The sequence below is a fragment of the Schistocerca gregaria genome, chromosome X (genome assembly GCF_023897955.1).
Source record: "Schistocerca gregaria isolate iqSchGreg1 chromosome X, iqSchGreg1.2, whole genome shotgun sequence".
Classification (NCBI taxonomy): Eukaryota; Metazoa; Arthropoda; class Insecta; order Orthoptera; family Acrididae; genus Schistocerca; species Schistocerca gregaria.
Window position 1 is genome coordinate 175,444,555 of NC_064931.1, and position 23,152 is coordinate 175,467,706.

General features: G+C 41.2%; 1 protein-coding gene across 4 annotated transcripts in view; it reads left to right on the forward strand.

The window, feature by feature from the left end:
- LOC126297385 (uncharacterized) overlaps positions 1-23,152 on the forward strand; it is a 305,076-nt gene that overhangs the window by 262,155 nt on the left and 19,769 nt on the right. For 3 of the 4 annotated variants that reach the window (XM_049988116.1, XM_049988118.1, XM_049988119.1), the window contains 3 exons: positions 3,033-3,211; positions 12,458-13,570; positions 13,684-13,927. In XM_049988116.1, the coding sequence (XP_049844073.1) occupies positions 3,033-3,211; positions 12,458-13,570; positions 13,684-13,927 (1,536 nt within the window). The remainder of the gene's footprint in view (positions 1-3,032; positions 3,212-12,457; positions 13,571-13,683; positions 13,928-23,152) is intronic. The other variant, XM_049988117.1, reaches the window with a different exon arrangement.

The window sequence follows — 23,152 nt, forward strand, 5'->3', positions numbered from 1 at the left end:
CAATTAAATCATTTTGGGTTCTATGAAAAGCATAGGTAGCATTTTTAGGTGCACCCTCAAAATGTTTCCGCAATGTTTCGTCACCTGACTGCACTCTAAATTGTGACAAATCATCAAATACAGCATTTGAATTTGTTTTTCCTCTTAAAGGTAAGTCATGTAATGCATAAAACAATCGTATCACAGTGGTGGAAGGGAGGGCAGGGTTTTGGTTCAACAATGAAACAGTGCGGTGTCCATTATACCGCAAGCCAGCGACTTTGAGATTTGAGCGGTTTCTTGCGATGGATGTGGAAATATTTATGCAATATGTTCCTATTAGAACATAGCAAGACTCATCTAGAACGTTCCAGAAATGAAGGTAGCTCACGCCACACCCTGCTAGATCACGTTCGTTGACAGTAGTTCCAATGATGAATATTGCCTACTTCTACATACAAGTAGCGATATTAGTGGCCACACAGTGCCCTCAAACACTTCTTCAGCAAACGAAAAGCAACGTAATACAATACACTAATTTAAATTAGCATCTGACAGTTGTTAACCATTAATTGAAATTTGAAAGAATAAAATTTTGCCGAGTGTGTTTTGTTGTGCAACTGTATTGTGTTGCCAGTTGAGGTTTATGAAGAGGTTTGTACCTACTGAGGTGGGAAAAGAGAAAGTGACATTTTGGTACCCTATCAGTCAACATTTTCGAGATTGAACTCTCACCATGGGTACCATTCTTAATGGGACAACGTACACAAGTAGTAGTTTGTCGATCAGCAGATTCGCTTTATTTTATTATAGCTTATTAGTAATGCCCAGAGTTTGTAAACGGTCTTTCCTTATCAGATATGCATTGTTACAGTTACTAAAATCTCAAATATTCTGGCTATAGATATCTATCTTTAATTTTGTATTTTTCGTCATATAGATACTGTATCGTAGATTATTTTTCAAGGAAGAAATCTTTTTTTTTACATTTGTAACATCCCTTTTTGACACAACTGATTCTTTTAATATGTAAAGAACGAACAATGGGCGTGCCTTCAGGAAAAACGCTTAAATGTTACTCAAGAATGCATTTGTAAAAGTTAACAGCAAACTGCTGGTTCATCTGATTATTCCCATTGTTGCCTCACTTGCTGTTGTTAATTTCTACGACATGTGGGTCTAGAAATAAAAATAAAGATACTTCGTAGGCAATAGCTGTAAGGCGGATATATAACAATTTTGCACATCTTCAACAAACGAGATTTCTTAAGGAAAAACACACAATTTTTAAATTTATCATTATTTTTTAATTTCAGTTTTATTCTCCTTTAAAGTTTTTCATTGCTCTAGTTCATCCTGTAATTCTGTTTACATATGTTTTATATCATATTTACGTCATTTTATCGATATTTTCCAGTTATTTTAGTGGTAATTTTACAGGTACTTTAAATCATACATAACTGAGCCCTAAAGTTACAGGTTTTTTTGTATTCGTAAACTAAATGAATTCTCACTAGGGGCAACTGACCAATCGTGCAGAATGAGACAGAATGTTGCAGGGAGGCCATTACTTGTTTGTGGATGGCAGGCACAGACATGCATGGTTTACTGTGTGTATTGTGCACAATACAACAGTGGTTCCCTTTCGGTGATCAAATGCTAATTGTTCAGATGATCTTGACAACAAGTTGTGTGCCCTTACATTCTCATGCCGTACACCATCGGGCCACTTTTGCATCCGAATGCCCCAGAAATATGGATATTGCATGATTCAACCAGCCATTCAAATGGAGACCCACAATGAGGCTGCTTACAGACACTGTCAGATACTGATAATGCTGTCTCACATGAGTATGCAGCATCTCCATGTCCTTTACAGTGATCACTCCACATCCGACACTATTCAAACTCCTTATATACCTTTCCAGACCTTGTAACAACATGAAACACATGAACAATACTAATGCCCTCTGGAGGCCATTCTAGTGCCACAGAGAATTGCCGCTCTAATAATTTACGTAATAGCTGATGTGTGTGTGTGTGTGTGTGTGTGTGTGTGTGTGTGTGTGTGTGTACACTCAAAGTTACTTTGACATCCAGTCATGTCTTCTTCATGCTTCACTTTCTTTTAGGGGAAGTGTTATTAAATGTTAATGTTTTAGTTAAGTCCCCATTTAATTGGGTTCAGATTTCACCCACATCCTACCATATCTTGTGCAGCTTTGGGGGATGCGATGTATGCATAATCGAACACAGGCATGTTTTGCTGATGATGGAAGATGACATCGAACACACTAGAATGTTGCAAGGTGGATAGTTCAAACAGGGCCTGTACCTTGGTCTCCAGTTTCTCCTGACCTGTCTTCCATATTTTTCTGTCTGGGCTTATCTCAGAAGTCAGGAATGCAGCACTCCCATTGACAAAGTTAAAGAACTGGAGCAACAAATTGTTTGGTCTTGTCAAGTTGTGAGGTGATCTGCTGGACGTTGGTCAGAATTGGTAACTCACTGCAGAGACTAGTGCATACTGCAACCAAATGCGAGGATGACACAGGGAACATCTCTTTTGACAGGTGTACAATAAATTTTACCATTTAAAGTGCTGCACCAGTATTTTATTTTACTTTAAGGTAGGCTTCGGGTGAAATGTGAACCCTATTATATGAGGATCAACTGAAAAGTTTTTTTTTAATTTCAAATACATTATACTAATCTGGACAGTGTTTCAGTATGAAGTCTTTGATGGTTCGTTATCACACATTCAAAAGCATTTCACAAATGGTTCATTTGAGGACCTATGTTTATTGGAACATTTTTCCTTGTAGTGTTGTATTACATTTACACATATAAGTTTTCACTACCAATTGAGATGAAGCCTGTATACAACACATGAGCATACCTGGTGCCTCTTCTCAGCTTGGGTCTTAAACCTACCCCACTTGTTAACTGCATCAGATACTCACCGGAAACAGCAGATTATATTTTGAAAATAAATGGGTGTATAGTACAAAAGATAACAAATGTTGGTCTAAAGTGAGAAAATGCTTTTACAGACTCACCACCTTCTCAAGATTACGTAACACCGCTGAAGAAACGCCGTTTGGCTAGAACATCTGTATCATCAGAACGTTCTTTTACACCACCCACTACTCCAACGATGTTAGCAGACCACCATACAGCTGATGCAACGAAAGGTGTCTCACAGTATGATGCAAACTGTGACAATTTCAGGGTAAGTATTTCAATGAATGTTTTGATGTACTGAACGCACAAACAAAGTTGACGCTCGGCGCTGTGGCTGATGGGAGCGACCATAAAGGCATTTCCCATTTACAGTCGCTCCCATCAGCCACTGCACCAAGTGTCAACTTTGTTTGTGTGATTAATATAGTAATCCTTAGTAATCATTCTTTACTATTTAACCTTTATTTATTTTTCTCCCATCAGTGTATTGTATTGTGGTTTAGAATATTTAAATGGAGATTGGTTATAAATTAGTACATTAACAGTGAAAGGTTCCAGTCAGTGAGTGGATGTAATGCTCCAAATTATCTCCATAAATCTAACCATGAATGTTTTCTTACAATTAGTCTGATTTATCTCATTTCTTTGTTTACTTTTCTTAAAGAAAACTGTAGAACTCCTGTATAAAATGTGTAAGTTATTTTACACCTGTTTCAGAGAAACTTAGGTTATTTTCTATCTGTGTCACTTATTTTGGTAAAGCTTTATCTTAGGTGTCTTTCTTCACTTATTTTACTCTTCATTTCTTCATTATCAATTTTGTGTGTAATTAAATTTGCAGCAACTTTGTACTATGGATTTCAAATACTTTGAACCTCCCTTTTTTGCTTTCAATTATCTGTTTATGAAGTTGATGTAGTGTAGTTCTTCTACTATATAATTTCAGAATACTTTTCCATAATTCTGTGATGAGTCTAAAATTACAATGTCACACGTGTAGTGGGACAACTCAGCCATTGAGAATACCCACTCTATAATGAATACATATCTTCAGTGATTGGATAATAGGCCCATATCTACTTGTTTCCCTCTTCTGTGTGAAATATTCCCCACATTAAAGAAAAACAGCTTGTTGACTGTGCACATATGTTATTACATGATGGATCCCAACTCATTGTGAACATCATGCTCTGGAAGAGTTGTGTCAGATGTTCCTTGGATAGAAAGAGTGAGATTATGTTTTATGCTTCAAATATGCACGTGATATTACCCTAGTTCTTTTAGGGTCATGTGAAAAGTCTTGTGGATTAAGTACCTGTCAAGATTGAAAAGGATCAGGCAAGAATTCTTGCTGTGTGTGCCGTTGTTTGAATGTGTTGGCATAATGTCAAGCTTGCATAGAAGTTGGAGGATGTCACTTTGAATAGCTGTTCTAGATGTATCTCCTTCTGTAAGTACCACAGAGAAATAAAATTATTGCATCTACTTGGACTTTTTACCATTCTTGAGAGAGCAAGAGTAAATTTGATTTTTATTTATTTTTTTGCTTTTAATGTTACACTCAGTCACTTCTGGACCAGAGTTTCCATCTCAAATTGATACAGTTACATTTCACCACCATTATTCAAGGCATGTATTATTGTCACCTTTGTCATCATTGAAACACCATGTATAAACCAAATTCTTCGGAAAATATCCTAACCATTTCACTTAAATTCTTGTCAAAGTTACATATAATTTTTATGGAAAGGAGGGTTGTCGAAGGATCTTAAGTTTCATTAGCTTCTGTTCTGACATTTAATTTTACTCCATACTTTCTTTCAGTGGGTTGTACTCTTGAAATGTTACGTATTGTCATGTTCACATTTAATACATGGAAATTCTTGCAAAATATAAGTTTAATTAGCACCATGTCTTCTAAATAGGCAGATTATAGTAGCAGCAGTTTCTGTCCTATTCTAGTGTACTCTGATCTGTTGTGCTTTGTTGTGTAGAAGATTTAAGCACTCTGATCAATGTGTGTTTGGATGTACCCTTGCTGCTTTGTTCTGCAAGATTTGCTGAAGTGGAATTGCAGTAATACACTTAGTTGCTCTACTCAAGTTAAAAAGTGTTCTGGAAAGTATCACAGCTGAATTTATTGATAACAAATGATGATGTTACTTCATATCATTATATAAATTATAAATTCTGTATAAAACTTTGGTAGACTTTCCAACTACTATTTTAAGCCTTATTAAAGTGAGATCCTGTGAAGTATTCCAGAGTGGAGTAGTGTGTGATAAGAAGGTTAGCTGTAGAATGAAAGGAAAGCTTTACAAGTCTGTTCTGAGACCTGTGATGCTCTACAGCGCAGAAACTTGGCCAATTACAAAAGACTGAGAGAAAAAGATGAAAGTTGTAGAAATGAAATTGTTAAGGTGGATGAGTGGGGTGACACGAAAGGATAGACTAAGGAATGAGTACATCAGGGGAACAGTGATAGTGGGGCCCATAGGGAAGAAGATCCAAAAAAGTAGGCTAAGGTGGTATGGATATGTTCAAAGAAGAGGGGAGTACTACATGGGGAGAAGAGTTGAAGACCTAGAAATCAAAGGATGAAGGAGAAGAGGAAGACTGAAACTGAGATGGGAAGACAAGGTGGCAGGGGACCTACAGGTTAAAGGATGGCTAAGAGAGAAAGCACTGGATAGGCATTTATGGAAGAGAAGGATCCAGCAAAGCAATGCCGACCCCACATGACGTGGGAAAAGGCTGAGATGATGATGAAAGTGAGATCCTCCGAAAACATTCAGTGTTGCTTATCGTCATGCCATTACACATGATATTATTCAGAATTCATTTCACATCTCACCTAGAACTGTTGTTCCATTCCTAAAGAAATTTGTCTGCGAAGTCTAAATACGCAGACTGCGCGCTGAGTCTTGATAGGTTTGTATTATCATATCTGTAAAATGGTAATATTTTTAAATTTAGTTCTGGCACAAATACTTGATGAAACTGTTTAAAAAAACATAGTCATAAATTGTTTTTAAGTGTTGTTACGTAATGACCTTAGTGCCGTTGTCCAGATGGTGCAATATTTCAGCACCCTGATTTGTTACCTTCCTCAGGCTGTTCTATATCCACGAGGATCTCCTCAACACGGATCTATGTAACGGAAAACTAATCTAATCTAATCTGAGGACCAACCGTTTTTTGCTGGGCACAGTCCATTTATATCACCTTCCTGCTGCTGTTGGTCATGGGCCTGCATGCCGTGGCACAGCTCCACTGGAAAAATCGAGGGAGAAGTGTGTCATTGGAGCACAAGTCATAGTCCTCAGTTTCTTTGCAGCCACTGCTGAGCTCAGGGCACAACTAATGTGACTTAGGGGCATCTGTATGAAATGATATCTGCTATGAGCAAACTAAACACTTGGGTCTCAGTCCTCATGTAGATGGAAAATGCTCTCTTTATGTACTGTTCTATACAAATTATCATAAGATACAGTCCCAGAATGTATTTGTCTGTTGCAACAACTTTGTGTCATCATAATTCATGATATGTCCTTCAGAGATGCAGTATTCTGTGACAGCTGATTTGTTAGTTAGTCGTTATCCTTGTAACACTTTGCTCTACACACCTTTTTCTCCACTGCCATGGGTTGTTGTCAACTCCTGGTATCTGGAGTCCCAGGTGTCATATATGATGAGCAAAATACATACGCAACATTATATTTCTAAATTATTCTTCCAATGTTCATCAAGATGTTCCAGATGTAAGGGGTAGACAATGTCGCAAAAGGTTTTCCTTCCTCCTCTGCAAGCTGTGGCATAGTAGGTTTCTTTGGTTTATAGCATGCTGAATTTCCGACCAGTAGACTTTAGCAGCAGAGTTGATGCACCTACAAACATTTTCCTTTAAGAACAGTTAGGACAGCCACCAGATTGAGTGTGCTATAAAGACTTTGTTAATTATGACAGCACTAAATTGTTGCAATAGATTGACGTATTCTGGGATGGTGCCTTAAAAGAATCTGTAGAGATATTGCTATATGGCAAATGCAGCAATAAAGATCGATTCAAAACCAATTAAGGCTTAGTACTAGCCTTCAGCATGCTCAAAGCACAATTGCAACTAGTGGAAAGATCACTCATGCCACACCATCTGAAGAGCTAAGACCACACTACGAAACCCATCTCCTTCACATCAGCAATGTCACGAGCCTGGTGTCAGCAGCACAGGGTCAGTAAGAATTGCTGCTTGTGCCCCAATGAGGCACTACTTCTCCGCCCTCCCAGTGCAGGCAGTCCCAGACATTTACAGACCCATGACCATCAGTAGGTGATTTATCTGTGGTGGCCAGTGGAAGGCAACCTGTCATAAGGACAATCTGAAGGTGGTAAAGAGTCAGCTTGCAGATTGTCACACCATCTGCAAGATACCACTCAGCTGAATAAACAAGAATATTTCAAAATGATAGTACACTGAGAAAATCTAAAATACTGTGTGTTAAGAAATGGCAAACATCATCATGGCAACTACATCTAAAGTGATGTAACTGTAAGAGGGTGGTTCGTGGGACAGTGCATAGTAGCAAGGAGCAGTCTCCCTTGGGCTGCACGAAGCAGTAACATCATTCTGCTACACCTATCAGCAGTATGCACTACAGGTGTGTACCACTTTCAGAATTAATAAATGAAATGCATAGTTGAACATTTTGTAAAAAGATCAAAAATTCAATAGTTTTGACCTGATTTTGCAAAAAAACTGTGTTCTAGAAAACTTTTCAAACTGACCATAGTTTTAACCACAAAGAAAAGTTTATTTCATTATCCAATGCATGTTAATAATGCTACACTACTGGCCATTAAAATTGCTACAGCAAGAAGAAATGCAGATGATAAACGTGTATGCATTGGACAAATATATTATACTAGAACTGAGATGTGATTACATTTTCACGCAATTTGGGTGCATAGATCCTGAGAACTCAGTACCCAGAACAACCACAATTGGCCATAATAATGGTCTTGGTTTGCATTGGCATTGAGTCAAACAGAGCTTGGATGGCGTGTACAGGTACAGCTGCCCATGCAGCTTCAACACGATACCACAGTTCATCAAGAGTAGTGACTGGCTTATTGTGACGAGCCAGTTGCTCGGCCACCATTGACCAGACATTTTCAATTGGTGAGAGAGCTGGAGAATGTGCTGGCCAGGGCAGCAGTCGAACATTTTCTGTATCCAGAAAGGCCCGTACAGGACCTGCAACATGTGGTCGTGCATTACCGGCTGAAATGTAGGTTTTCGCAAGGATTGAATGAAGGGTAGAGCCATGGGTTATAACACATCTGAAATGTAATGTCCACTGCCATCAATGCGAACAAGAGGTGACCGAGACGCGTAACAGATGGCACCCCATACCATCACACCGAGTCATATGCCAGTATGGCGATTACGAATACATGCTTCCAATGTACGTTCACTGTGATGTGGCAAAACACGAATGCGACCATCATGATGCTGTAAACAGAACCTGGATTCATATGAAAAAATGACGTTTTGCCATTCATGCACCCTGGTTAGTCATTTAGTACACCATCGCAGGTGCTCCTGTCTGTGATGCAGTGTCAAGGGTAACTGCAGCCATGGTCTCCGAGCTGATAGTCCGTGCTGTTGCAAACGTCGTCGAACTGTGCATGCAGATGGTTGTTGTCTTGCAAACGTCCCCATCTGTTGACTTAGGGATCGAGACGTGGGAATCTCGACCAACGCGACCAGCAATGTTTCAATACGATAAACTGCAATTGCGATAGGCTACAATCCGACGTTTATCAAAGTCGGAAATGTGATGGTACGCATTTCTCCTCCTTACACGAGGCATGAAAACAACGTTTCACCAGGCAACGCTGGTCAACCGCTGTTTGTGTATGAGAAATCGGTTGGAAACTTTTATCATGTCAGCACGTTGTAGGTGTCGCCACCAGTGCCAACCTTGTGTGAATGCTCTGATAAGCTAATCATTTGCATATCACAGTATCTTCTTCTGTTGGTTAAATTTCTTGTCTGTAGCACATCGTCTTCATGGTGTAGCAATTTTAATGGCCAGTAGTGTAGATAATTTGAATCAAATTCGGACACAAAAATAGCAGCACGAAAAAAGGTTTTAAAATATCTTATTTCTTAGAGTACATTTATACTTAACATGAAACTAAATATGCAATACTCAGTATGTCCATCTTTTTAGAGATGGTTGCGGGACTCGGTTGTTCGATTGAGAATGTCAAATTAAACAACTTTCAGCTGTCAAATTTCCGACCTTATTTTATTTTGCTACCAGTTACAGTGTTACGCTATGCCATCTTCAGGCTCCTGACTGACGTGTGGGAAGAATCTACCTTGGTTGGATCTAAACAAGGACCAGTATTGCTTGCCTTCGTTTAGACCCAACTGACGTAGATTCTTCCTACACGTTGCTCAGGGGCCTGAAGATGGTGAAGTGTAATGCTGAAATTGGTTACCAAGTAAAATAAGCTTGGAAATTTGTCAGCTGAAAGGTGTTTAATTTGACATCCTCTAATATGCAATGAGTTGATAGCACAAGGCTTTCATTCACCTACTACTTTCCAATGATCTCTCCCTCTCCCCCTCCCTCTCCCCCTCCCCCTCCCCCTCCCCCTCCCTCTCCCTCTCCCTCTCCCTCTCCCTCTCCCCCTCCCTCTCCCCTCCCTCTCCCTCTCCAATCCCCTCCCCCTCTCCGTCCCCCTCCCCCCTCTTTCCCTCTCCCCTCCCCTCCTCTCCTCTCTCCCTCCCCCTCCCCCCTGTCCCCCGTCTCTCCCTCCCTCCCTCCCTCCCTCCCCCTCCCCCCTGTCCCCCGTCTCTCCCTCCCTCCCTCCCCTCCCCCTGTCCCTCTCGCTCTCCCCCTCCCCCTCTCTCTCCCTCTCCCCCTCCCCCTCTCTCTCCCTCTCCCCCTCCCCCCTCTCTCTCCCTCTCTCTCCCTCCCTCCCTCCCTCCCTCCCTCCCTCCCTCCCTCCCTCCCTCAATCAGTGGGTTTGATTTCCAATATAGGCTAACAGTGCTACATAAATTGAGGCAAGAAATATTGCACTGTGAATCAAGTTTTAACTTTGGCTTTTTATGTCGCCCTGATTAAAATAGTGAAACCTGTGATTTTGAATATTATGACTTAGCAGCATAAGCTTTTTCCAGTATAAAATTCACTTACTGCTTTCCAAATTTCTCCAAAATCAGTTCAAACTTGATTTTTTTTAAAAAATTCACAAATAGATCACATTCAATTTGCTTTTAGAAAACCTGTTTTCCATAACTGAGTTCAAAATAATCACAGTAAAAAAGAGCATGTTTTCAAGCGGTTAGAGAATTACGTTAGATTTTCCCTCTGTGCACTGATAATATCTGAAAATTATGGCAGAGTTAATGGAATGCACAATGGCTTCAGCCTACACTGCAGCAACCTGTTGCCCATATTTTGTTGCATGTGATTTTTCTTTTTAAACTGAGAAGTATTATTTCACTACCGGTTCAAGAACATAAACTGACAAACCGATCACTTTAGGGATCACGCTCAATAGCTGTGCAATACGAGCCACTGATGGGTTCCTTCATCCAGATTCCCAAGTCTTTAATTTGGTTTTTTAATTTAGGTTTCAAAGCCTTGTGGTGGTACCTGTCGGCTTACAAAGCCATTTGCTAAGTACTCTACCTTCTACGGTCATTGTTGGAAGACTATTGATTATTTATGTGAGCCATAAACTTTAAACAATGTCACCATGGATGAATGTAATGCAGTGAGATGTTACTTGTCAATTTAAAGATAAAAACCACATGCAATGAAACTTGGACAGCAGGTTGCTGCGATGTAGCCTGTTGCTGCAGTGCATTCGCTCAAATTTGCTGTCATTGTCAGGTATTATTAGCGCACATTGGAAAATCTAAGGTGATTTTCTGAATGCTTGAAAACATGTTCTTCCTGACTTTGATTAGCTTGAAAACAGTTATATAAAAATTTTTCTAAAATCAGATTCAGTGTGTTCTACTTCCTGTAACTTTTATGAAAATCGGTCTTCAGCTGATTTTTGTGGACATTTGGAAAGCAGTACATGAATGATATTTTATAATGGAAAACCTTAAGTTGATGTGTCCAAAGTTAAAACTTGATTTGTAGTGCATTTTTTTCACTCCGGTTTATGTTGCCTTGTTAGCCCATGCTGGAAATTGAACCCACTGTTCTGAGAGGAAGGGGAGGCAGGGGCTTAAAACAAGTTGTTTCAAAGAAGACTGATTTTGAAGCTTTAATACAAAATGGTATTTGTAAAAGAATTATACACTATTTTCATCTTTCCAGAAGAACCATCATCTTTTTGAAAAAGTTGTAGATCATTGGAGAATAGTAGGTGAATGAAATCTTCTATTCCACATCGTTGTGCAATCAAACTATTCTATATTAAGTTTCATGTTTAGCATGCGTTTACTCTAAGAAATAAAGAATCTGAAGTCTACATTTTCTTCGTGCAACTTATTTGAAACATAAGGTCAAAAATACAGAATTATTTCATCTTTCCACAGAATTTTCAATGATGCACTTAACTTTGTCATTCTAGAAAGTGGTACATAGAAGACACTTTATATCTGAAAACTTTGTGTTGTAGGGTTACTACATGCCAAGTTCCACGTTCGTCATACCTTTAGTCCATGGGATATATAAGAACCAAACTTAGAATGGGTGAATATGGCTTGTAAGAGTCTTTCCTTATTATGCATAAAAGTTATACAAGATGGCCAAATTTTTTTGTTTTTCAACAAAATATTGCCCGAGATATAACATATCAAAGTCACCAGAAATTCACCCTCACTCTGCATGTTGAGTCAAACAAGCGACTATATTGCAGCTGGTATTTCTTTGATGAATGTTGAACTGTACCAATGTTCATTAGAGACATGTGCGAATGGTCAAATGAAATTCCATCAAAATCCATGATGGTCAAGCAGAAAAATGTTTCGAAAGTAAGTGATTTGACCCTTCTAAACTATTTGCATCCAGTCAGAACTTTCCCCACTATTTTTGTAATGTAGGTAATGTTAGACTATTTAGCAATCACAGTGTTAATTATGGGCAAGTAAAGCAAGCACAATGTTTTTGAGATTAACAAATGACGGCAATTGTTTACAGAGTAGATTAATTTTTCAGAAAAGAGTTGGAAGCTGAATCAGTGTCCCCTTGTGGAACAGGATGCATTGTTGCTATTTGCCAGGGGTGAAAACAGCTTAAGCATGTGGTGTGGGACATTTCCATCTCTCTTTGTGCTGAATACATCATGTGCTTACTTTCCAACTTGTGCATCCCTCTAGTTCCTTCCTGTACATCCTGCCTGTGGATCTTGCACGATAAAAAAATAACTGTAAGAGTACTCATTTGCTTTAATGGCTTCCATTAGTAGAATTTGAGAGATAGGAAAGATTAAATGTATAATGTTCTTTGTTTTGTGTAATGAGTCATTTTTATTTTAGGTGAGCTGTGATGAAGACGATACTAATGCCTCCTTGGAAGACAGCCAGTCTATTCATGAAGAGGAAGAGGAAGAAGAGGATGAGGAGGAGGAGGAGGAGGAGGAGGATCAGTATGGTGCATCAGGTTGTGAAGCACAAGAATCAGAATTACGGCCAGTTCAAGATTCTGCTGTAGAACTGACATACAGTGTAAACATCGAACAAAACCAAAGTCATGTCATCAAGGCTGCACATCCCACTGTTATACGCCAGCAACATAATTTTGGGTCTTATCCTCAGTATGCTGAATCTGAATTTGCTGGATTAGACAAAAATTTCAGGAATGCAGAACAAAAAACGAATTATGTCTCACAACAGGATTGTGAAATAAATTGTGATTCAGCCCCTAATGAAATAATAAGTGGAGAGGCCAGCAAATTTACTTATAAGGAGTCGAGAAATGAAGATTATGATGACACTGGTGGTTGTGGTAGTGGTGCTGCTGGTGGTAGTGGTGAAGGTGACAATGAAGAAGAAGATGAGGATGTTGACATTGAAGAAGATGAAGAGACAGAAGAAGCAGGTGATGACGATGATGATGATGATGGTGATGATGGCCACAATGATGATCATGATGCTGCTGGTGGAGAGGATGCTAATGATAATGGGGATGAAGAAGATGGTGATGTTGGTGGTTATGAAGCAGTATCAGGTGAAGGACAAGCTGGAGGAAGAGGAGGAACCTCTGGGACAGACGTAATGGATGAGGAAGGGGAGCATGAAGACAATGGAATAGGAAACAAAAAGAAGGAAGAAGAAGATGAAGTGTCTGTAAGGGATGACACAGATATTGATGAGTGTGCACCAGCAGCCAAACAAACAAGCAGCACTTCACTGTTTTGCAATGAAACTCGGAGGGAAAGAGGCATATTGCAAACAACTCATAACTATAGAGTTACATCTGCAGAATGTTCTGTGATAAGTTCATGTAAAAGTGCAGAAGGAGATGAGGAACACACTAGAATTATAAACCCATGTCAGTCAGCTCAGAAAAGTCTTGAAGAACAGAAAACAAAACAAGAAGAGAGAGTGAACACAGTCTTGGTTCAACCTGCCAAGCGCAAGGTCAGAACGGTAGGAGTGTGCATGCCTTCTGTTTAAGTTCTTCATGTGGTTTAAATGTTTGTTTGACATATTGATTGTTTAAATGTGGTATCAAACTTTCGCTTTTATTTTATTTTTTACAGCTTTCCATATCTGAATACCGTCAGAGAAAACAACACAGTGGTTGTGGGTCAGAACAGGGGGTCATTAAAAAAGAAAGTACATGTTGTTCACCAACAATTATAAGGAGTCGTTCAAGCAGTACAAGCAGCACTTCATCCGTGTCACATGATGAGGATGACCCACAAAGAAATACTATTGACAGTTCTCCAGAATCAGCAGCTCTACCGCTGATTGTAAATACTGAAAGTGTTGATGATAAAAGAGGTGAGATAGTATTAAAAATCTAAATGTCAATGAAACCAGTTTCTGAAACTATAGTATTTAACTATTATGGCCGAGTCTTTTGAAGGGGGGGGATTGAAATTTGTTAGTTCTTCAGATATGAGAAATTATCATAACGTACAATACCTTTTGAACTAACTGCTGTTCATTAACTGAACTAAAAGTCAGTGATTCATTGTTATTAGCTTCATGTAAAACAGATCATGGCTTTCATTAATTTTTTAAGTGATATCATGATTGCTTTGATATCATTATTGCTTTAGGCTGTAACAGTTACAGTTAAGCACAAACATGACACCATTTAAAAAAAAAAAAAAAAAAAAAAATATCTTTGTTATGCTGTCTTTTGAGCTAGTGTGTTAGACATTATGAATGTATCACCTGAATGTATAGTTGAAAAGACTATTACAAACAATAGTTGCAGCCACTGTGTGGCTATCAGTTCATGTTTAAAGTATCTTATCCTGATATGCTATAGTTCTAGTGTATATTGATTGTAGACTTCAACCATGAGATTGAAGATGGGTGTTGATGAATTTCTTTGTAGCTGTTTACTGCAGGATGTTGTATACCACTGACAGTTTTGTTGGCTAGAATTAATATGTTCAGTACGAAAATTGTTATTGTTGGTAGTTTCTGAGTTGAAACATTGAGGTATGACTACTGTTGCAAATGGCCCTCCTGACTGTCAGCTCAGCACCCTGAGGAAGAGCATTTGCAACAATAGCCAAAATGTTGGAGACATTGACATTTTGATAATGCAGTCACATATGCAGAAGAATTTTATTGACAGACAATGACCGTGGAAGCCTTCACAGGCAGTTGTTTATGATGCAGTTTGAGAGTGGACTCGTTATTCGATATTGCCTTCAGTTGGGGAAATGTTTCCTTTCGTGTTGTCATTGCAAACTGAATCCATTTGTGATGATGGCCTGTTTGGTATTCGGTGGAAAACTTATATCTAACATTTACTTTTTTTATTGGATATTGAGCATGACTAACAATTTCAACATTGTCACCAAGAATTGCTGTGGAGTACTCAACAGACCACATCTGCCAATAGATTATACACTCCTGGAAATTGAAATAAGAACACCGTGAATTCATTGTTCCAGGAAGGGGAAACTTTATTGACACATTCCTGGGGTCAGATACATCACATGATCACACTGACAGAACCACAGGCACATAGACACAGGTAACAGAGCATGCACAATGTCGGCACTAGTACAGTGTATATCCACCTTTCGCAGCAGTGCAGGCTGCTATTCTCCCATGGAGACGATCGTAGAGATGCTGGATGTAGTCCTGTGGAACGGCTTGCCATGCCATTTCCACCTGGCGCCTCAGTTGGACCAGTGTTCGTGCTGGACGTGCACACCGCGTGAGACGACGCTTCATCCAGTCCCAAACATGCTCAATGGGGGACAGATCTGGAGATCTTGCTGGCCAGGGTAGTTGACTTACACCTTCTAGAGCACGTTGGGTGGTACGGGATACATGCGGACGTGCGTTGTCCTGTTGGAACAGCAAGTTCCCTTGCCGATCTAGGAATGGTAGAAAGATGGGTTCGATGACGGTTTGGATGTACCGTCCACTATTCAGTGTCCCCTCGACGATCACCAGAGGTGTACAGCCAGTGTAGAAGATCGCTCCCCACACCATGATGCCAGGTGTTGGCCCTGTGTGCCTCGGTCGTATGCAGTCCGGATTGTGGCGCTCACCTGCACGGCGCCAAACACACATACGACCATCATTGGCACCAAGGCAGAAGCAACTCTCATCGCTGAAGACGACACGTCTCCATTCGTCCCTCCATTCACGCCTGTCGCGACACCACTGGAGGCGGGCTGCACGATGTTGGGGCGTGAGCGGAAGACGGCCTAACGGTGTGCGGGACCGTAGCCCAGCTTCATGGAGACGGTTGCGAATGGTCCTCGCCGATACCCCAGGAGCAACAGTGTCCCTAATTTGCTGGGAAGTGGCGGTGCGGTCCCCTACGGCACTGCGTAGGATCCTACGGTCTTGGCGTGCATCCGTGCGTCGCTGCGGTCCGGTCCCAGGTCGACGGGCACTTGCACCTTCCGCCGACCACTGGCGACAACATCGATGTACTGTGGAGACCTCACGCCCCACGTGTTGAGCAATTCGGCGGTACGTCCACCCGGCCTCCCGCATGCCCACTATGCGCCCTCGCTCAAAGTCCGTCAACTGCACATACGGTTCACGTCCACGCTGTCGCGGCATGCTACCAGTGTTAAAGACTGCGATGGAGCTTCGTATGCCACGGCAAACTGGCTGACACTGACGGCGGCGGTGCACAAATGCTGCGCAGCTAGCGCCATTCGACGGCCAACACCGCGGTTACTGGTGTGTCCGCTGTGCCGTGCGTGTGTTCATTGCTTGTACAGCCCTCTCGCAGTGTCCGGAGCAAGTATGGTGGGTCTGACACACCGGTGTCAATGTGTTCTTTTCTCCATTTCCAGGAGTGTACGTAGATCTTGGTAATGGCAGCTCACTGATGTTTCCTCCTGTGATTCCTGAACACTGCTACCTTAGGTCTCCCTCAGGGTATATGGGAATAGCACTACTATAGAGTTTTAACCAACTTTTTTTTCCCCCTGTAGATGACCAATCACCTATTAACTTATTATAAATCATTTATGCAGAGTAGTCTCATGTCCACCTCAGTAGCTGAGCGATCAGTGTAGAAAGGTACCATGCAGAGGACCTGGTTTGATTCCCAGTACTGACACTGAATTTTTCTTGGTGGGATGACTGGTATGGGGTGCACTCAGTGTCGTGATACCAATTGAGGAGCTGCGTGACCGAGTAGTAGCAGCTCCATGGTCTGGAAAGTGTGTAAAACGTCCAAGAGAACAGTGTGCTGACCATATCCCCCTCCATACAGCATCTGCACGATGCCACAGGGGCGAGGGTGACATGATGGCTGGTAGACATCTCTTGGGCCTTCCCGGCCTGGCAAGGAGCTCTTTTGTTATGTTTTGTTTGTGAATGAAGTCCAGTCTGCATCACTGCCACAACCTCCTCCTTTCTGTAAAGTCTTGGTGAAAAAGTGTGGTAGATCCCTGTAGGTTTTTTCTCATTTCATTATACAAGTTATTGAAGAGTTGTGGAACAGTCTGAGCTACCCGCCAGTAGTCTCTTTTTATAGAGTTGCTCGAATGGATGAAAATTGGATCCCTGTGCCATTAATTAACCTTATTACTGCAAAGTAGCTAATAAATCGTTGCCCAGTGTTGACAAATAAGCCGGCCGGAGTGGCCGAGCGGGTCTAGGCGCTACAGTCCCGAACCACGCGACCGCTACAGTCGCAGGTTCGAATCCTTCCTCGGGCATGGATGTGTGTGATGTCCTTAGGTTAGTTAGGTTTAAGTAGTTCTAAGTTCTAGGGGACTGATGACCTTGGAAGTTAAGTCCCATAGTGCTCAGAGCCATTTTGTTGACAAATAAGATTTGGTATTAAGAAGTTGATAGAATAAAACTAGCTGCTATGATAAAACTAGGCTTGCACATTTCTTCAGAACCCAAAGTGCTCTTCTCCGAGATCAGTTTCTACCAGTTTTTCCATTCTTCTGTAAATAATTTGTGTCAGTATTTTGCAACCATGACTTATTAATATTAAACTGATGGTTCAGTAATATTCAAACCTGCAGTACCTGCCTTCTTTGGAATTGTAATTATTATATTCTTCTTCAAGTCCAGCAGTATTTTGACTTTCTCATGTATTTTGTGTAGCAGGTGGAATAGATTTCTCATGGTTGGCTCTACCGAGCCCAACAACTTGAGGGAATGTTGTCCTCTTGAGGGGCCTTGTTCGACTTGCTCTTTGAGTACTTTGTCAAATTAGTCTCACAGAGTCATACTCCTGTCAAATTATTCTCACAGTGTAATACTCTCATCTCATATTCATGTACTACTTTTTCTATTTCTGTAATATTCTCTTCAAGTTTGTTTTCCTGAAATAGAATGTCTGTATATTCCTTCCACCTTTCATCCTTTCCTTTGAATATTAAGAGCTCTAATAGCATACCAGTAATAGGTATACAGGTGCTTCTCTTTCCTTAAAAGCTCACTTTGCTTTTCTTACAGTGGGCATCTCTCTTTCTCATAGTAATACATGCTTCTAAAGCTTTGCATTTTTGCTTTAGCCATTACTCATTTGCCATTTTGCATTTTCTGTCAGTCTCATTTTTAAAAATATCTATTTACTTCCACCTTATTTATTTGCTGCTACTTTATATTTTCTCCTTTCATCAGTTTAGTTCAATATTTCATATATTATCCAAAGATTTTACTGGGTCTGCTACTCTACTCCACTCGAATATGCCATGAAGGCCCAACAGTACCGACCAGCTGCCATGCCCACAGACGTCACTGTGTGCGGATATGGAGGGGCATGTGTGCAGCACACCACTGTCCCAGCCCTTTTGTCAATTTATAATACTGGAGCTGCTACTTTCCAATCAAATAGCTCCTCAGTTTTCCTCACAAGGGCTGTGTGCACCCAATTTACCAACAGTGCTTGGCAGACTGGATGGTCACCCACCCAAATGTTAGCCCACCGCAACAGCGATTAACTTCAGTAATCTGATGGTAACCGGTATTACCACTGCGGCAAGGCCAATGGTTTTGTTGGGTCTGGTCTTTTTAAACCTCTGTTACCTTCACTTTTTTATCACACGATGCTACGCCCTTTGGCTGTTATTGTATTTTTTTCCCTTGTTTTGATCGATTGTTGCTTAACGCTCCCATTGAAACTCGTTAACAACATCTAGTTAGTTGGTTGTTGTTGTTCCCCCCCCCCCCCCCCCCCCCCATATCCCATATACTTAATTTCTAACCTATCTGCAGTTTCTTCTACCTGAAACCTTCTGGTGTCTCTAGTCTCTTCCAAGAGATACAGCTTTCTTTCGTAATTATTACACAAACTATTAGCAGTTATTAAATTGTGCTCTGTGCAAAATTCTGCCCGTTTGCTTCCCCTTCATTCCTTTACCCCAGTCCATTTTCATCTACTGTTTTTGTAGTAAAGGAGACCAATCACTGAAAAGCAGGATCATTGAGTCTTCGACAGGCACACACAAAAAGAAAGAAAACTTTCCAGCTTTCAGAGTAATCCTTTCTTGAGCCAGAGTAAAAAAAAATCACACACACACACACACACACACACACACACACACACACACACACACACACACACACACTGATATACAGGGTGGTCCATTGATAGTGACCAGGCCAAATATATCTCAAAATAAGCATCAAACGAGAAAACTACAAAGAGCATTTATTGCATTAATGTGGTATTTACAGGTCATCACACTGTAACAGCATGCTTTCTCAGAGATGATAAGTTCACAAAGACACATGTATCACATTGAAACAACCAAAATAAAATGTTCAAATGCACCTACGTTCTGTATTTTAATTTAAAAAGCCTACCTGTTACTAACTGTTCATCTAAAATTATGAGCCATATGTTTGTGACTATTACAGCGCCATCTATCACAAACCAAAAAAAGTGCTCCAACTAAAACATTCATATTTCTTTACGTACTGCACGAATATATGATAAAAAATGGGGGTTCCTATTTTAAAAAAATGCAGTTGATATCAGTTTTTAGCTATGGCAACACTATCTAGCTAGCCAACCATAGCGCCATCTGGTTTCACCTTTCAAGCTAGACAAATTTCGTTCTTTGTAGTTTTTTTGTTTGACGCTTATTTCGTGAGATATTTGGCCCGGTCACGATCAATGGACCACTCTGTACATAAATACATGGCCTTACACAGCAGCATTTGGACGAACAGTGATAGTGCTGCATTCGGCAGGTGGACAAGCTTGTAATGTGGGTTGGGGAGAGGCAGGAGACAGGGAGAGGGTTTTTTTTTGGGGGGGGGGGGGGGAGTTGGTTGCTATGGCTTTAGAGGGAGGCAGTTGGTTTGCCGGGTAGGGATGCAGGGGTGGCAGGTACACGGGTTGGAGATGGGGTGCACCGTTTTCAGAACCAGTGAAGAACAGCACACGCTTAAGGTGATGGGATATGAACTTGGTGTGGGTGACAGGAGAGAGGAAGGGGAAACAGTTGGTTGGAGGATGTGGGGAAAGTGAATTATTCGAGATTGAATCTGGGACAATTATGGGAGTGAAGGATGTATTGAGAGGGTTACTCCCATCTGCATAGCTCAGAGAAGCTGGTGGTGGAGGGAAGGATCCAGATGACCCAGGTTGTGAAGCAGCCATTGAAACTGAGCATGCTGGCCACTGGTTGGTGAACTTTGTTCTTGGTGACAGTTTGGCTGTGACCATTCATGATGATGGGCAATTGATTGGTTGTCATACCGAAATAAAAAACTGGGCAGTATTTGTGATAGAGTTGGCATATGACATGCCTGCTTTCACAGGTCTCCCGGCCTATGATGGGATAGTATAAGCCTGTGACGGGAGGGGAGCAGGAGGTGCTGGGTGGGTGGATTGGGCAAGTCTTGCATCTTAGTCCACCACAGGTATAGGATTCCTGTGGCAAGGGTTAGGAATGGTAGTGACATAGGTATGAACTAGGGTGTTGTGTAGGTTGGTTGGGCAGTGGAACACCATTCGGGAGGTGTGTGGAAAATCTTGGATAGGATGTCCCTGATTTTGGACCATGACAAGAGGTAGTCAAAGCCCTGACAAAGGATATGCTTCAGCTGTTGCAGTCCAGGGTGGTACTGGGTAACGAGGGGCACTACTTTGTAGTTGATACTTAGGGCTGGTAGGAGGATTGCTGGTGTGTTAGGATATGGCATAGGAAATCTGTTTGTGGATTAGGTAGACAAGGGTCTATGAAGGTCTTCTTGAGACCTTCGGCATACTGGGAAAGGGAGCTCTTGTAACTGCAGGTACATCATCCGTGGGTGATTAGGTTATATGGAAGTGATTTTTTGGTGTGGAAGGGGTAGCAGCTTTCAAAATGCGGGTGTTATTGATGGTTAGTGGGTTTAATGTTGACAAATGTGGATGGAATCATCAGAGTGGTGGAGGTCAATGTTCAGGAAAATGGATCGTTGTGTTGAGGACTGAGTTGAAGCAGGTAGGAGATGAGGTGTTGCGGTTGTGTAGGAAAGAGGATCAGATGTCTTGGTCATGAGTACAGATAATGAAGACACCATCAGTGAACCAGAACCAGAGTAGGAGGATGGGAGGTTTGGCTAGGCTAGGCTAGGAAAGTTACCTGTAGATTGCCCATAGACAGGTTGATAGCGACAAGACCAGAGGCATGAGGGATGCCAGTGTATGGGGACATGGCATTAGTAGTGACAAGTAGGGGTCCAGGAGGTAAAGGGGTGGTTAATATCTTTGACGTAGGAGGCTAGATTTTGGACAGTTGGTTGGATGTGCTGTTCAACAAGAGCAGAAATTCATTCAGTGGGAGCACAATAGTCAGCTACAATGGGGCGTCCAAGATTGTGGGGTTCACAGATTTTAGGGAGCAAGTAGAGGGTGGGTGTTGCGGGAGATAGACTCAGAGCAGAGGTTCTGGAAACTGCTTATGGATTTCAGTAGGGATTGGAGGTTACATGTGCATGGCTGACCTTTCTTCTGTCAAAGGGTTAGTGTTCTTAGGAAGGGATATGGGGAATGATGGTGATGGTGAGACAAAGTTGGGGATAAGGAATTCGTGGAAGATGACCAGGGGGTGGCTAGGTGGCAGAGTGGGATGGTTACAGTTGGGTGGAGGTATTAACTGGGAGAGGTAAGGTTCAGTGGTGAAATTAGGTTAGCTCTGGTTGGAGGGTTTGTTGGAAAAGAAGTGTTTCGTCTGTATGGACTGTGGAAAGGAGAGTGGGTCTTTGACAAGTCCAATATGCACGCGTGCATGTGCCTGCTTTTTTGTAATTCAGAAGAGGGTCATTTGGCTGAAAGCTTACTTGTCTAGCAGTCTTTTTTGTGGTGCCTGTCTGCAGCTCAGCATCTCCGCTGTATTGTGAGTTGTAATCTTTCCTTTTCATTATAATTTCAAAATTATAGCACTGTGATATTTTGCCACATCCATTTAAAATATCAGATACAACACGACTATAAGGGCATTCACAAAAAATGAGCTGGAGGCATGTAAAATGAAAGCCGCTGAAGATTCATAATGTGAATGCCTATGGAAGAAAGCACTGAGGCCCCAAACTCTCCACTAGAGGGGCATGAGCCCATGCCCATGTGATGACAAAGTGAGCATGTGCACACATCTGCCATTGACTGCACTCAGTTGTGCTGAAGACAGCGGCATGAAGGCTTCAAAAGAACTGTAGTGCATTTCCTGACAGTGGAAGAACTGAAGGGAACTGAAATTAATTAAAAATGGCACAATTCTATGAAGAGCACCACACATCCATTACAAGGGTGAAGGTATGACACAAGCAATTCAAGAAAGGACAGATGTCGTTGCCCAATCACGCATCATCTGAAATGCCACACCATTACTGATACTATTGTCCAGCAAGTTATGGTGGCAGCCATTGCCCCAGAGGTTGAATTGAATGTTAGGAGTGTGCCATTTTTCATTGAATTCCCATTATCAGCACTCCTTTTGCTGTAAGGAAATGCATTTAAATCCCTATGCCCTTCTTTTGAAGCACCCATTTCTCTGTTTTCTCCACTACTTAGTGCATGGTGTAAAGCAACAACCTGCTTTTCATAGTTTCCTTCACCTCCACGGTAGAACATCTGACTGTTGACTTGAAGTAGAAAATATTATTCATTGTTTGAGGGTATTATCTTAAAAATGTATTCATCACCGCAGTGTAGGCTGCACTTTTACACATATTTTGTTAGCCTCAAAGTTAACCCTGTATGGACGATGACTAATTTTGGTACTTTGTGAAAATACTAGTGCATAAAGTCAGGTTGGCAGCCAGAAATAACTATAGAGTTCAGTGGCAGAACCGCCCATATAAATTACAAAATCATCACAACACACATTAATGAAGCACTGTCAATAATCAAGTTCCTAAACCAAGTAATCAAATCGGGCAAACACTGTCCATGTTTACATAAATGTCATAGTTCATGTACAGTACTGGCTCACAGAAATCTGCCAGAGAAAAGTACACTGCAACAGTTCACTTAATTCACTCATTAATTAAAAATCACCACTCTTAATGAAAGCTCATCTTCACTTAAAGTCCCCTACCAACCAAGAGAGAGTT